Raw genomic sequence first — 14,529 nt, 5'->3', positions numbered from 1 at the left:
GTTGTTTTCCTGATAGCCGCCCGGGGTTCCCACTCGTCTCCTGCTGAACTCCGCCACTGCAAAATTACTCATTACAGCGGCACACCAGACGGACCATAAGTTACAGGTTTGTTTTCCACGTTTAAAGGTATAAATATAGTATCTGAAAGCAAGCTATAGCGTCACGTTTCGTACCTGTCAGCCATGTTACTGTATATCAATCAATGATGCAGCTAGCCACAGTAACCGTGTTTATTTTTAGCAGCTAACCTGCGCTTGACTGCAGTGCAATGACACAAAAATAGGTGGTGAGTATTTGCTGGAAAACCAGGATTGTTTGACGATACAACAGTGTCATGTATGTTTGGATAGATGTTAATGCGAATAGGATGGATGAGCGGAGAGGATGTTTATAGAAAATTCATCCGTTAGTGGGCATTACAGTGTGCTAGCTAGCACAGTAGCTATCCGCTGATGTGAAGCTAAAGAGGTAGCTAGCGAGTTCTGATCTGGCCATTTCCTCCGTTCACAAATCAATCCGAGGCCCCTGTCAACATACTAACAGTGATTGTTATTGTGACTGAACGTCAAAAAAGCACAACCGCGCAGCAGCTTTTTGGGCAATTAGCTTGAGGCTAACCTTAAGATGTGTATGCTTTCTAGCCAGTATGGTTGGTTAACTTGATGCAGCGTTAGCAGTGGATTAAGAAGATCATGCTTCTGTAGCTTGCCATGTAGTAGACTGCTAACAGAACGGCTCTGCATAATTGCTGGATTACACCAAAATAGCCTTTAACCCACTACTACTGCCCAGGCATATGTCCGTACGCTTCCTGTGTTTACGTAATGTTGCACAGACCTACTGCATGTAGTTTACTTTACTGGCTTGTTGTTTCATGGTTAAAATGACAGGTCTTTTATTTCCTGGATTTATAGTATTTCCATTGGTTGTTGGTCACATGTCAGTTAATAAGTGACTTTGACTGATGCTTTAGCATTTACAAAATGTCAACATTGCACTGATATTTGGATTCCTGCTCTCAGATGGACCAGCAGGACCAGTCCTATATGTTTGCCAGTCTCACACGGCCTCACTCTGAGCAGCTGCTGCAAGGCCTCCAGCTCTTGCGGCAGGATCACGAACTATGTGACATTGTCCTTCGTGTGGGTGATGCCAAGATCCATGCCCACAAAGTAGTGCTGGCCAGCATCAGTCCATACTTCAAGGCCATGTTCACAGGTAACCTCTCAGAAAAAGAGACCTCTGAGGTTGAATTCCAGTGTATCGACGAAACTGCCTTGCAGGTAAGGCATTGAGCCAGCAGACATTAAGTATACTGATTAACTGCTGTACCATAGTTTTTGTTCATATGACACTTCTACTTTCTCTCCTCTAGGCCATCGTTGAATATGCCTACACTGGCACAGTATTTATTTCCCAGGAAACGGTGGAATCTCTGTTACCAGCTGCCAACTTACTCCAAGTCAAGTTAGTACTCAAGGAGTGCTGTTCCTTCTTAGAGAGCCAGCTGGATGCTGGGAACTGTATAGGGATCTCCCGCTTTGCAGAGACATATGGCTGTCATGACCTGTGCCTGGCTGCAACTAAGTTCATCTGTGAGAACTTTGAGGAAGTTTGTCAGACAGAGGAGTTTTTTGAACTAACAAGGGCTGAGTTGGATGAAATTGTGTCCAATGACTGCCTTAAGGTGGTCACAGAGGAGACTGTATTTTACGCCCTGGAGTCATGGATCAAATATGATGTAACTGAGAGACAGCAACATCTAGCGCAGCTGCTGCACTGTGTACGCCTTCCACTTCTCAGCGTCAAATTTCTCACTCGCCTATATGAAGCAAACCACCTTATACGAGATGACCATGCGTGCAAGCACCTGCTCAACGAGGCCCTCAAATATCATTTTATGCCTGAACACCGGCTCTCCTATCAGACTGTGTTGTCTGCACGGCCCAGGTGTGCCCCAAAGGTGCTGCTTGCAGTAGGAGGCAAGGCTGGACTCTTTGCCACATTAGAAAGGTAATGCTAAAATTAAGTTGATAATAGCTTAAAGCAACATTCCAAACTACTGTATTGTCTTTGTCTTTTTTTCATGCTCTGTATTTATTTAAAAACAACCATATTTATTAATCCCTTTCTTCTTTGTCTTGCAGCATGGAAATGTATTTCCCTCAGACAGATTCGTGGATAGGACTGGCCCCTCTCAGTGTACCCAGATATGAGTTTGGAGTGGCAGTGCTAGACCACAAGGTGTATGTGGTGGGAGGCATTGCTACACACATGAGACAAGGCATTAGCTACAGGAGACACGAGAGCACGGTGGAGAGCTGGGACCCGGAAAGCAACACTTGGTCCTCAGTGGAGCGTATGGCAGAGTGCCGCAGCACACTTGGGGTGGTGGTCTTGGCTGGAGAGCTGTACGCCCTGGGAGGCTACGATGGCCAGTATTACCTCCAGTCGGTGGAGAAATATGTCCCCAAGTTGAAGGAGTGGCAGCCCGTGGCACCTATGACAAAGTCCCGCAGTTGCTTTGCCACTGCTGTGCTGGATGGCATGGTGTACGCTATTGGAGGTTATGGCCCAGCCCACATGAACAGGTACTACAACTGAGTGGTTAGGATCTTTACTGTTGTTATGTGGACATCTATTATCTCTTTTTGTAATATGAGACACCCAAAATTAGGCATGGTCATTTTTCCAGCACTAATTTAACTACAATACTAATGGCCAAAACTTGAAGGAATCTCAATTTTGATTTGAAATGATGAAACAAAGAAAACATACATCTCAAACATACATTAAACATTGAATGCTGTTGAGTTTATGACCTGATAATTAACTACTCATTGATCACTTGCATACCTCCTTTATAGCTGTTCCTTTGATTGTTGATGTATGTTATGGTACTCCTCTTTTACCTCAACTGTAACCACTCCCTCTGAGACTACAGAAAGCCACATAGGATCAAAACATGCACCTAACCTTTCTTTGTTCCTACAGATGACATTTGACATCAGTAACATAACGTCCCGGTGCTCTACCACACCTTTTTTATATAAAAAATCCCACCGAAATGCTTCTAGCCCTAACCTGAAAGTGTCTCTCAAGGTTCTGTTAGTTATTTAATAGAACTGGCAATCGAGTGAAGGATATCAAGTGTTGCTGAGAAAATGGCCAGTGGCCTGTTAATGAGTGAAGAGGAGTCATAATAGAAGTGGTAGCTGAAGTTTCAGAGAGAGTGAGAGAGAGAGAGAGAGAGAGAGAGTGCCTGTGTGCTGCTGGTTAAGACCTCTGTTGTTGCTGTGGATCTCTGGAGAGCAGTGTCTCTGTTGCTTGTTTCCTTGACTCCCAAAACCCCTCAGGAGAATGTGTTTGGACAGAGAATCTTCAGGGACTGACCCCCCTAGTGGCTTATGGCTCATTTGTCCTTGCGTACTGCAAAACAAATTGCCGGTGTTCCATTGACTGTTGAGTAGTTTCATTTGACCTGTTTTACAGCAGGATTTCCATCCTGAAATTGATATATTGAAGGAGCTCACTGCTGGTTTTGGATGCTGTACCCTATTAACAATTTGAACTACTTCTGAAATTTAATACTTCTGACATTTTCTAGACAGACATTGGTTTCAGTATACTCAAGTTGTACCTTTTTTTTGTGTGTGTTTTTTATTTTTATTTTTTTTATAAAAATTTACTTTTAGAGGCTTGATATTGAATATTGTGTTAAGCTGGAGGTTTGCTAAGGGATTGCAGTCTAAAGTACTTTACTATTAAACAGGTAGTGAACAGGCAGCACTACTTAATCACTTCCCAAACATTTTAGTCTGGCAGCAGTAAGGTAGTTTGATTATGGATATGTTCATACTCTGACTGTAAAATGGATGGCTAGAATATGGACATGGTTTTTTGGCATGTGATGATGAAGTTGTGAGAAGGAACTATTTAAAAACTCTTGTCGGTGCATTTCAGGACACTCTGACAGCAGCAATGAGCTGTTTCAGAATCAAACATATCAAAATAAGCAAAAATATTGTCAGGATTTTGTACAACCAGTGTTGAGATTATTGAGATTTGTAATTTATTTGTATTTATATATTTATTAAGCCTTGCTAGCGACATGGATGGCAGTGTTGGCCTGTCGGTTGGTACACCACTTTGGAATATCTCAACAATTTATGATGATGTATTGCCATAAAATCCTGTACAGATATTAATGGTCCCCAAAATAGGAACGCTAATGTCAATGGTGATCCCCTGAATTTTCCTGTAGTGTCAGCATGAGGTTCACATTTATGGTTTAATAGCGATTGTCTCAACATCTTCTGAATAGATAATCATGTAATTTGGCACACACACATTCATGTCTCCTTCAGGATGAATTGTTATGACTTTAGTGAGTCCTTCTGACTTTTCATGTAGCTCCACCATCAGTTCAACATTATAACTTATAAATAATATAACTAATGATATTCCCATCAACCCGTGCAGTTCTTTTTCTTTATGGCTAATTGGTAAATATTGTTAAGCTAACACACTGATTGATGAACATAGAGTACATTATACCTGCGTAACAGCAGCAATTGTCATTGATAGCATGTTGATGTTTAGCATTTAGCACGTATTGCGGTGTCCGAAGTACAGTTGCACAGAGCTGATAACATGACAAGTCTTGTTAACTTTTATGTGTTTTTTATGTAAACACAGTGTGGAGCGGTACGACCCCAGCAAGGATGCCTGGGAAATGGTAGCCCCCATGGCAGATAAGAGGATCAACTTTGGAGTCGGAGTCATGCTCGGCTTCATATTTGTGGTGGGTGGACATAACGGAGTTTCTCACCTCTCCAGCATTGAGAGGTATGACCCGCATCAGAACCAGTGGACAGCCTGTCGACCAATGAACGAACCGCGCACTGGTGAGTTTACATTGTGCCTAGAAATTATGTGATTTGAAAAAATTAAATTTAAAATTGAAATCTGTATTACAGCCCCTATTTGTAGGATTTATAATTTTGACATAGGCAATCTTTGGTAGTATTCAAAAAGGTGCTGTGGTGCAGACAGTAGTGCAGGCTGATTACCCTTTGAAAATGAGGCTGACTGCAATAATGATATGATACTACAGCTTTCACCTAGATGACATTTTCTATAAACAAAAACCTTTGTCATCAGAATAATTTTAAAGACAAAAGGTTGCAATCACATAAAAGTATCATGTGAGGACTTGAGGAGAAAGCAGAAGTTGCTTGTGTATGCAAGTTCTATAGTAGGGATTCACTGTCAAGACATTTTCTTTACTAGACATTGGACGTGTAAACAAACCTCAGTTTATTATTTATGTGAAAAAACGATGGCAGCACACCTTATTCTATAATGACAGTGTGTTAAAACTACTGCTGTGGCCCATAATTGCTATAAAATCCTAGTACTTGAGCAGTGAACCATGATTAGGGCTGAGTATTGGTACTCGTACCTTTTTAAGATATCAACCGAAATAAATCGTTAACAAGTACTATCCAAGCATCTCCTGTCAAACGATACCTGCAGCTGATCCTTTTTGCACCCAGAGCTAGAAAATATGACTATTTGTATGGACTTTCTCACAGCCGATCAACACAAGTGTTCTTCAATTAATAAATGTCGATCATTTGAAGACTTTCAAAATGCATTTGTGAAAAAATCAAATCATTTAGATGTGGAGGAGTGGTTCCATCCATCCAGGGTACTTGGATTGGTACTGGTATCATCATCATTTTTTTTAATGATACCCAGCCCTAATAATGATCAATCTCTTAATGTTAATCTGCCCACCAAATTCAGTCCATTAGTTCTTGTTTATTTTTTCCTTCATCTCACAGCTGCACAACATACTGAGGCTACAGTAACATTTAATTAAAATACAATAACATTAAATCTGTTTGACATCAGAGTAGCTCTGCTTTAAGAAAACAAACTGCATCTCATATAATATTTAGTATATTGTGCTGTGTTACGTAGTATAAATAACATGTCTCAACCATTGTCTCATACTCCCATCCAAGCTCAGGATAGCCAGTCAAAAGGGCAGCTGTCAAACAAGTGGTTGGGGTTTTCACTGTCCGCTTTTTATATTGTAGGAGTCACAATTCATTCCAGCTGGGGAGTTAGCTAGCTCACTAACACAGTACACAGTGCCAAGCAATTACATTTTCATCTATGGAGAGAAGTGGAGAGGGATGCTTGTTTTTTCCATGTGTGCAGTCCCTAGAGGGGGTGAACACACACATCTGTAACTCCATCATTAATCAGAGACCCCACCTAGTGATTTAACCCAGTACTACACCCAAACCACAGTACATGTATGGACAGTTTACATCACCGCCCCCTCAGCTCCTGTGTTGTCAGTTAATAATTCTTAATCTATTCAATAATTTAACAGTGTGGTTTTCTATTAATCACTGACATTTTTTGACACTATATTATTTTAACTTGTGGTTATTGTGTCTAACAAAAAAGCACCCAAAAAAGTTAGTTAAGCTTGTAATTGATCACATGACTATGATACATTTGTCTTGCAGGTGTGGGCTCTGCCATTGTGGACAACTACCTCTACGTGGTGGGAGGTCACTCTGGGTCATCCTACCTGAACACTGTCCAGCGCTATGACCCTATCTCAGACAGCTGGTTGGACTCGAGTGGCATGATGTATTGCCGTTGTAATTTTGGTCTGACTGCCCTTTGACCTTTGGCCCCGCCAGCTAGGACCCAATAAGAGAACTTAGACACAAAAACTTTTCTTTTTTGTTGTCTCCTCCTCCTTCCTCACATTCATCCTCCAGGTGCAAAGGAGCGCTGCACACCAACGCGAACACCAGAGGAGAAGTAGCCTGCTGGGTGGATGGATGTGCCGGGCTAGCTGGCTGGTAGAGGGGGACCACAGACATGGCTGCAGAGATGAAGAAGAGCTGCGTTTTTGCGCAGAAAAGAGGAAGATGATCGGACAGCTGTTGTCACAGGCACGAAGAGACGACCGCTCTACTGCTGCTGGACCACAATGAGGACTCTGAGCCATTTCCTAGAGGATTGTGGGAGAAAATTGTCACTTTTGTTTCAAAAATCTGTGTTATGTTAGCAGACATAGTTTTTTGTTTTCCTTAATGCCATTAATTGTGTTTAACACGTAAATCTTTTTTTAATTTCCCTGCTGCAACTAGAACCGTGTTCAAATTTTGTAGAACACTGCAGTTTGCTTGTGTATTTGTATGAAAATGTGGTTGTTGGCCATGTAGTGTGTATGTCCGTGTGTATGCTCGAGAGGTACGTGCATGTCGAATAGGATTGTTTGTTTTGTTTCGTGTCTGCGTGCAGAACTGACGCTCGGGCTCAGCGACACAGGAGTTCTGCATCAAAATCAGTGCTTCACAAAAAAGAGAAAAGTTGGAATCTTTATATTTTCTCAAAAAGGGCTGCCTTTTTCTCTCTTGTAAATAGTCTAAAAGAAATATATAGATATGAATATATCTTGTAGTGCATTGCCTGTAAATGTTTTACTGCACTGGGTCACTAGTGTGTGCGTGTGCGTGTGTGGGTGTGTGTGGGTGTGTGTGTGTGTATGCGGATGTGTGTGAGTAGTTTGATTCCAAGGGACAACATAGAGGGGAATGACAAATTCTCCTGAGATTGTTTGCCACTAATCTCTGCTTCATTCTAGGAGCCATTTAAAAAAAAAACATGTTATAGCTTCTGTTACATCTACCTAAGGTCAGGTCATGCACTTGCTACTCTTCACAACTGTTGAAATTGACCGTGGCCCTCTTTTCACCCTTTGGTCTGTATACAATACCAACTGGTGCTATATTTAGGATTCAGGATTCGGCTGTTTGTCTGTGTTGCCTCATACAATTAGGTCAATCTCTGTTTAGCCTCTGCTACATTACCGCGTTAGATGTTAGTTGTTTGATTTATGTTAATTAAAATGCGTAAAATCGCCCCCGCCCCCACCACCTTGCAATAAAACAAAGTCCTACTGAGAGGGAATTCTGTGGTTGGATAACCACAAACATCTGTCCTCCATAATTTTGTAAAAGGCTAGATTAGAGGTCTGCTTGGTTTTTAGTTAATTTCCCCTCTCCTAAGAGATGCCACAAACACTGGCTGCTCTGACATACTGGCCCTGTTGCAGGTATGCTTTGTCATTGTCTCAGTGCCTGTTGCCCCCTACAGTGTCACTCTTGCCTATGAACAAGTGTGTCTGACACTCGCTCTTTGGCTCACCAACAAACATTAAATCCTCATGTGGCCAAGGTCTTGTTTGCATGATCAGGTGAACTGTTCACATCTTGTGAAGTGCCAAAACATCACCCCCACTTCCCCAGTGCTAGAAACCGCATCGCTCTTGTGCCACAGTTTAAAGATTCTCTTCTCATCCTTACTGCTAATGGACGAGCATTACATTCTTCCATGCTTTCGTATGGAGATGGAGGAAGCACTAAGGGCTCGTCTAGCCAACTCAGGCCATGTTGCCACTGTCACCAGTCCTGTGTCCTGAGACAGAAACCAGACCTATAGACTCTTGAGTGCTCCCCTGGGTGAAAACAACGCACAGCAATAGAGGGGCCACTAGACTAGGAAAAGCTAGGTGTGTTACGTCTGGTTGAATCACTGTTCATGTTCCAAGTCTAGTTTGAGCTGCTTTGTGTGCTGATGTTTGCACACAAGCGGGAACTTTAACCAAGCTCTGCATTGACGTTACCAAACTATTTGATACGTATTGTAAGTTGTACATATATTTTAATTTAGGCTAATAGCATTTAGATAACGCAATAAGACTTACGTTCCCTATGTGGATGACTATGTTTTGTGTTTGTCTCTTTAAAAAGCCAAGGCATTTCATATTGCTGTAACAGAACCCCACATGGCATGTCTGTTGATTCACACTGTTGGCCGGTAATGTGGTAATGAAACATCAAATGGTACCATTGACTTTTCCTCATTCTACAAGGTATCTTGTGTTGTCATGTTGTTGTGCATGTCAGGTTTTGTTTTTACAGAGCATATATGTTTAATTAGGGCAAATTTAAATGAATGGTTCACAATTTACTCAAGAATGGCCAAATTTGAACTGTACCGTTTTTTTCACCACATAGAAGTCTTGTACTTTAAAACACTAGACATTTCCTTTGTACTTAAAGCTTGATGTGTTTGTAAAACGATGACTGAGCATTACTTCTGCCCGAACCATTACTATAGATGAGAACTTTAATAACATTTGCCTTGCTAATTGGTCAGGGTGTCACTGGTGAGACATCGTTTGTTGCACATTGTTTGCATCAACATCCTGATTGATTTACTGTTCATTTTGAATGAATAACACAAATAATAGGAACTCAAAGCGATTCTGCAAATATGTATTTTATTTTCGAAAGATGTGAATGAGTTTTTTTTTTTTTTTTTTTTTGTATTTATAAGTCTAATTTGTATTCTTCATGTTCTTTAACCTAGTCAGATTTTTTTGTTGTTGTTGGCTAGTTCCTGTTTTCTGTTTTGAGTCTATCGTGATAGATTTTGTTGATCACTTTATTACAGCCACAGCACAAATCATGCAGGCGTGATTATGTGCTGCTGGCATGTTTCACCTAGCACCAATGTTATGTATAATGTCATGATTTCTGATGTGTATACTAACTACTACTTTAATTAATTTTGGAGAGAGGCTGATGAAAATCTGCAAACGTGAAACCTGCAAAAAGAAGGGATGTTAAAACTGAGTTTGTACGCATTTTTATTATGGCCTAAACAATGTCATGTTTTTGCCACCACTCTCACCAAAGTGCTTGTTCAAAGAAAGCTGATGGCTGACTACCACCTGGTCTGGAATGGACTGCCACTCTAATGTTTGTGTCTGAAAGAAAATCCTTTGAAACTGATGTCAATGTTAGCCAAATTACCACTCTGCTTCTTTTACATTTCCCATCGTGTGTCTGGAGTGAGGTAATGATCTTGAATTTTATATCTTGTGGAATAATACTGGAAGTACAAGATAACCTTAGGTGTAGAAACAGTAGCTTTTCACATTTTATCATGTTTTGATTGAAGACATTTTACATACATTTTAGTCAGTTTGTGTGGTGCAGTTGTACCCAGTTTAAAATAAATGCCTGCCTTAAAAGGTACCGTCTGCTCTTATGTGACTCTTGTTATACTCGTCCATGCAATGCACAAGTGCAACAAAATAAATCAGTACAAGTATACTCCAAAATGTATTTGTATTTGCATTTAAAGACAGTGTCTGCATAGAAAACAGCAATTAGAAACGTGATCAAGGACTCAAGAGGATTCATTTTCAAACTCTCCTTGGCAGAGGCACTGTGTGATATTCTTTGACTTAAAAACTATTACAACATAACTTGTAAGTTTACATATTTCTGTGTTGGATTATGATGAGTTTATAAATGCTTGAATTTATCAGTTTGGAAGTTTACCCAACAGGTAACATTTATACTTCTTGTGTAAGAAAAGACATATTACACACTGCCTTGAACATTTATATCATTTAAGGATTGTGTAGTTTAACACTGACTCATTAGATTAAATGCTTACTTACAATTTAACAAAGAAAAAGGACTTTGACATTGTATATTTGGATCTTATCCTCAAACCACAGTGTAAATAGAAAAAGCACCAGTTTAATTTCAGGAAAGGGTTGATATGCAGAAATGTTTTTGATTTGGACAGAAATGTCACAGTCAATGTTAACCCCATCACCGATCTGTAAAAGGCTGCTCTATAGCAAATGCACCAGCTATTTATGCTTATACTTAGAGTGATCCACTGGTATTGTCAACTATGCATATCAACCCAGAACTATTATAGTCCATTATATTCTTGGATTCCAAGCATGCCCAGAAATAAGTAATTTTCATTTTGCACAGTAAGCTTTTCTGCAAGCATTCAGGTGGAATGGAGCGTGTCACTCAGCACTCTTAAAGCTAACAAAAAGACGCAATTGCTGATGCAAATTAATTAAAAATCCTAATAGGAAGAGAAACATGGTTACATTAAGTAATGCCACATGGTCATGAAAAATAATCAGAGGAAGGAAAGGATGAACACTTTCACTCTTGTGCTTGTTGTGACTCTAGTTCATCACTATGTCCAGTTAAGATAAGACGAGTTCACTTGTCGGAGGCACGGATGTAGACCAGAGAGGACAGCAGCAGGAGCTCCGGTGGCTTATGTAACAGGATCAGATTGTCACTTCTCAGACCATCATAGTGCATCCAGCAGCCGTCTATCTGGAAGGCTGCAGAGTAGTGATGCTCCTCCCTGTTGAAGAGTGTGGCGCCCTCTAGTAAGTACCTGTGGGGAAGAAAGTTATTAATACAATTTTCTTTATGCTGTAAGCCAGAGTGTTAACACTAGTGAAAAAAACATTTTATATGAAAATATAAAATTAATCATTCTCAGTTACTTTGCAGCTAATTGAAAGTAGTTTTTTTTGTTGTTGTTTTTTTACAGCATAATTATTAGAAAAAACTTCACTGCATCGTATTGGTGATGTAAAGTCAGCAGCAAGAAACTGCTATCTCATTTTTCTTGACTGATATGGAGAAAGTAATCCTGCTTGTATCACTTAAACTACCAACATTGTTTTCCTGCCTCAGTTATGTCTCTATCATCCAGTTTGTACACACATAACACAACAGCTGAGACCAAGAAAAACAGAAGCACTTTTAGTCCTTTTATTAAGGCTTTGACTTGAAAACCAGGCCAAACTTCACTTGTGAGTTTTTCATTATGTTTTAATATAATGACCATACACAAAGACATAATATTGCTGGTCAGTGCAGAGGAAATATGAATGTGACTTGCACCCCCGTGTGACCAAAGCCTGCTACTGTGTGCCAAACCAAAGAAAACATACTGGGGGCATCTCAGTTCCATTCATTGCATCCATATTTCCCTCACTTGCGTCTTGTGTTCATCCCACTAAAGATACAAGGTGAGACAAGGAAAAGACGCAAGTGAGGGAAGCGATTAAACGTCTTTTCCTTTGAAGTGTCATGTGTAGTCTAGAGATGTCTGTTTCTGGTTAGGGCGGTGCTGATCACAGCTGGATCAGCTGTCAGTCAGCTTAAACTGTTGTCTTGGCTTTTGACAGAGTTTGATGCACATGTGCACAGTGCTAATACTAAAAAAAAGGTGCACAGTTATCACTGACAGACTGACTGACACTTCTCTGGCCATAAATAAAAACCTGCATCCTGTATTTGTACTGCTCAGAGGCACATGAACCATTTCTACTGGTTCAACTGCAGTACATTTCAACTGCTCCACTTCCTACATTTCTATAAATAACCCCTAACCCCTCTCGTCCTTTTCCACTCTTGTATTTAATTATATATAATAATGGTGTCTTTTAAACACCGGAAATTATTCTACTCTCCATTAGTTTAATTTTATCCATAAAGAAAGTTAATGGGGGAAATAACAGATCATGAGAAGAGAAAAAGCTTATTCTAAATGAAGCAAGTTTTTTCTGATTAAATATACTGTACATTCAATATATGGGAACAATTAATGCAGATGCACTGTGTTTAACAAAGAGATGAATCAGAAAACAAAATATAAAACTTGGGGGTGATCCATTATCTGTCCATCCACTCCAATACAAAACTGCAATGATGTTGTGATGAATCAGAGCAGTCTGATCTCCAATCTGACTGCTGACTATCCAATAAGGGGGCGTGTCAGCCAGTACAAGACATCCACAAAGGCTGCTTTTATGTATCCTCTCTCATGGCTCCTCAGAGCAAAAATTAGCGCAGTGAGACAGCCTCAATGATTGTGGACCGGAACAACTTCCAGTTCGAGCAAGGAAAAATCAAATGAGGGAATTGGGATCTATCCACTGTGGAAGCTTCTCACCTGTGCTGGCAGAGGGCTAGATGGTAAGGGACGTAGGACAGTTCCTCTGACTTCCACTGTTGCATGTTTAGAATGACAAAGGGTGGGGGTCCGTTGCAGAAAACCCTCTGAGAGAACTCTCTTAGGCCATCACACCTGTTACGGAAATAATCCATTTGTCAAGGAAGTGGAATGACCCTGAACTGAATTAATCATTGATGAACATCCTTTTTACATCTCACCCCAGTTCTGTGCAGAGTAGGAGCTTAGGGCAGAAGAACCCATCCACAGCTGACTGAATAGGGTGTCTGTGAGGCAGCTCATGAGGAGGGCTGGAGAGAAAAAAAAGACATGATAAAATAAGTCTACTTGTTTTAACAATTGGTTAATAAAAAGAGGAATGGCATTCTTACAGCACAGTACAAAACTGGAATATACTAGCTGAAGACATCTGTAAGTTATCATGATACTTTGCTAATGTTGACAAGGAAACAGGATATTACATAGCTTGGGTGCAATGTACCTGATGTTTATTGTAGTCTTGATGAATGCCTGGAAGCGGGATGGACAGCTCCAGTTGGTGCACAGACTCTCTTGTATAGAGGACATGAGGTTTTCCAGGTTCTCTGTGAAGTTTTCATGTTCATTGCCAAACAGGTCAATCTCCAGTGCTGCCTGGTGGATCGCAGAGCGGTACTGGCGTTTAGACATCCTGCTCCAGATCCACAGCATCTTCACCGTGGTGTAGTCACATGAGTCCATCAGGTAGAGGAAATGCTCTACAAAGTGCTTGCCTAGAAAGACAGCCAACTCCTGGGGAAAGCCCTGGTTGTCCCGAAGGATAACATACAGGATCATGAGAAAGCCATCGATCGTGCAGGTGTTTTTCAGGTTGATTTTAACGTACAGAGGGGTGCATGATATAGCCTTCCGTCCTGCCTTGATGGTAAAGACGCCACCCCATGGAAGCACAGGCCTCCAAAAGGAGCGGTCCTCTTCGTCATTGTTGTTGATGGAGGCACGGATTTCCTCAAACAGTGTCTTAGACCTGAAGAGACATGCATAAGTCAGTCAAGGACTAGACTGAGTTGATCTGAGTGTGAGTGAGGTTTAGGATTTGGACTGGACTCCCGTGTACATCCAGTTTGAGAGACAGCTACTTTAGCACTACGTTAACAGAGGCTATTCAAATGCCTGTGAGTTAGCTTACAGGAGCAAAATAAGCCACGCAAAAGGACGCAAACGGTATAAATGTTCTCCAGGAAATAGACAGAGCACTAAATGCCTGCTAGCTTCATAGGGTAAATAAGCACCTGGTATTCATTTACCTGTCGAAGTGGAAATTGTTCTGAGTGTTTGAGATTTGCGTTTGGAGGTCTTCAGTGTCGTTCAAAACGCAGAATCTACTCTCCATTGCTCTCTGTGTTTCTTCATGTCTCACAACGGACTTAAAGCTAACTACTAATAATAGTATTTTCTAGCACTTTCTGGCGAATTTGTAAATGACAGCGTAAATAAGTTGAGCCCATCTGGGTACTGCTGTTATTTGTTTTTTTGACAGAGAAGCTAAGATGTGCGTACGTGCTGCCACCTGCTGACTCATAGCGTAATTGCGTCAACTGGAGACCCGCTAATCCCCACCCCTTGTGGGT

General features: G+C 40.8%; 2 protein-coding genes across 2 annotated transcripts; one reads left to right on the top strand and one right to left on the bottom strand.

The window, feature by feature from the left end:
• On the top strand, positions 1–6,724 carry LOC128375386 (kelch-like protein 28). Its single transcript, XM_053335730.1, has 6 exons — positions 1–106; positions 1,024–1,284; positions 1,377–2,014; positions 2,149–2,592; positions 4,700–4,908; positions 6,550–6,724. The coding sequence occupies exons 2-6, from the start codon at positions 1,024–1,026 to the stop codon at positions 6,711–6,713; spliced, it is 1,716 nt and encodes a 571-aa protein (XP_053191705.1). The 5' UTR covers positions 1–106; the 3' UTR covers positions 6,714–6,724.
• Positions 6,725–11,145: 4,421 nt separating this feature from the next.
• On the bottom strand, positions 11,146–14,390 carry c16h14orf28 (chromosome 16 C14orf28 homolog). Its single transcript, XM_053335731.1, has 5 exons — positions 14,206–14,390; positions 13,401–13,925; positions 13,120–13,209; positions 12,899–13,033; positions 11,146–11,329 (listed from the first exon to the last, which is right to left on the bottom strand). Exons 1-5 carry the CDS (start codon positions 14,289–14,291, stop codon positions 11,146–11,148), a joined length of 1,020 nt encoding a protein of 339 aa, XP_053191706.1. The 5' UTR covers positions 14,292–14,390.
• Between the last annotated feature and the right edge of the window lie 139 nt (positions 14,391–14,529).

This window comes from Scomber japonicus, chromosome 16 (genome assembly GCF_027409825.1).
Source record: "Scomber japonicus isolate fScoJap1 chromosome 16, fScoJap1.pri, whole genome shotgun sequence".
Taxonomy (NCBI): Eukaryota; Metazoa; Chordata; class Actinopteri; order Scombriformes; family Scombridae; genus Scomber; species Scomber japonicus.
This window is presented reverse-complemented; position numbering and strand designations above follow the sequence as displayed.

What these genes read in the sequence shown, in the direction of transcription:
- LOC128375386 (XM_053335730.1), top strand. Translation starts at nt 1,024, where the DNA reads ATGGACCAGCAGGACCAGTCCTATATGTTTGCCAGTCTCACACGGCCT. An exon ending in CTCTTTGCCACATTAGAAAG is followed by an intron (nt 2,015 to 2,148) that starts GTAATGCTAAAA and finishes TTTGTCTTGCAG; the next exon opens with CATGGAAATGTATTTCCCTC. An exon ending in AATGAACGAACCGCGCACTG is followed by an intron (nt 4,909 to 6,549) that starts GTGAGTTTACAT and finishes TTTGTCTTGCAG; the next exon opens with GTGTGGGCTCTGCCATTGTG.
- c16h14orf28 (XM_053335731.1), bottom strand. Translation starts at nt 14,291, where the DNA reads ATGGAGAGTAGATTCTGCGTTTTGAACGACACTGAAGACCTCCAAACG. An exon ending in AAGACTACAATAAACATCAG is followed by an intron (nt 13,210 to 13,400) that starts GTACATTGCACC and finishes TTTTCTCTCCAG; the next exon opens with CCCTCCTCATGAGCTGCCTC. An exon ending in CTAGCCCTCTGCCAGCACAG is followed by an intron (nt 11,330 to 12,898) that starts GTGAGAAGCTTC and finishes TCTTCCCCACAG; the next exon opens with GTACTTACTAGAGGGCGCCA.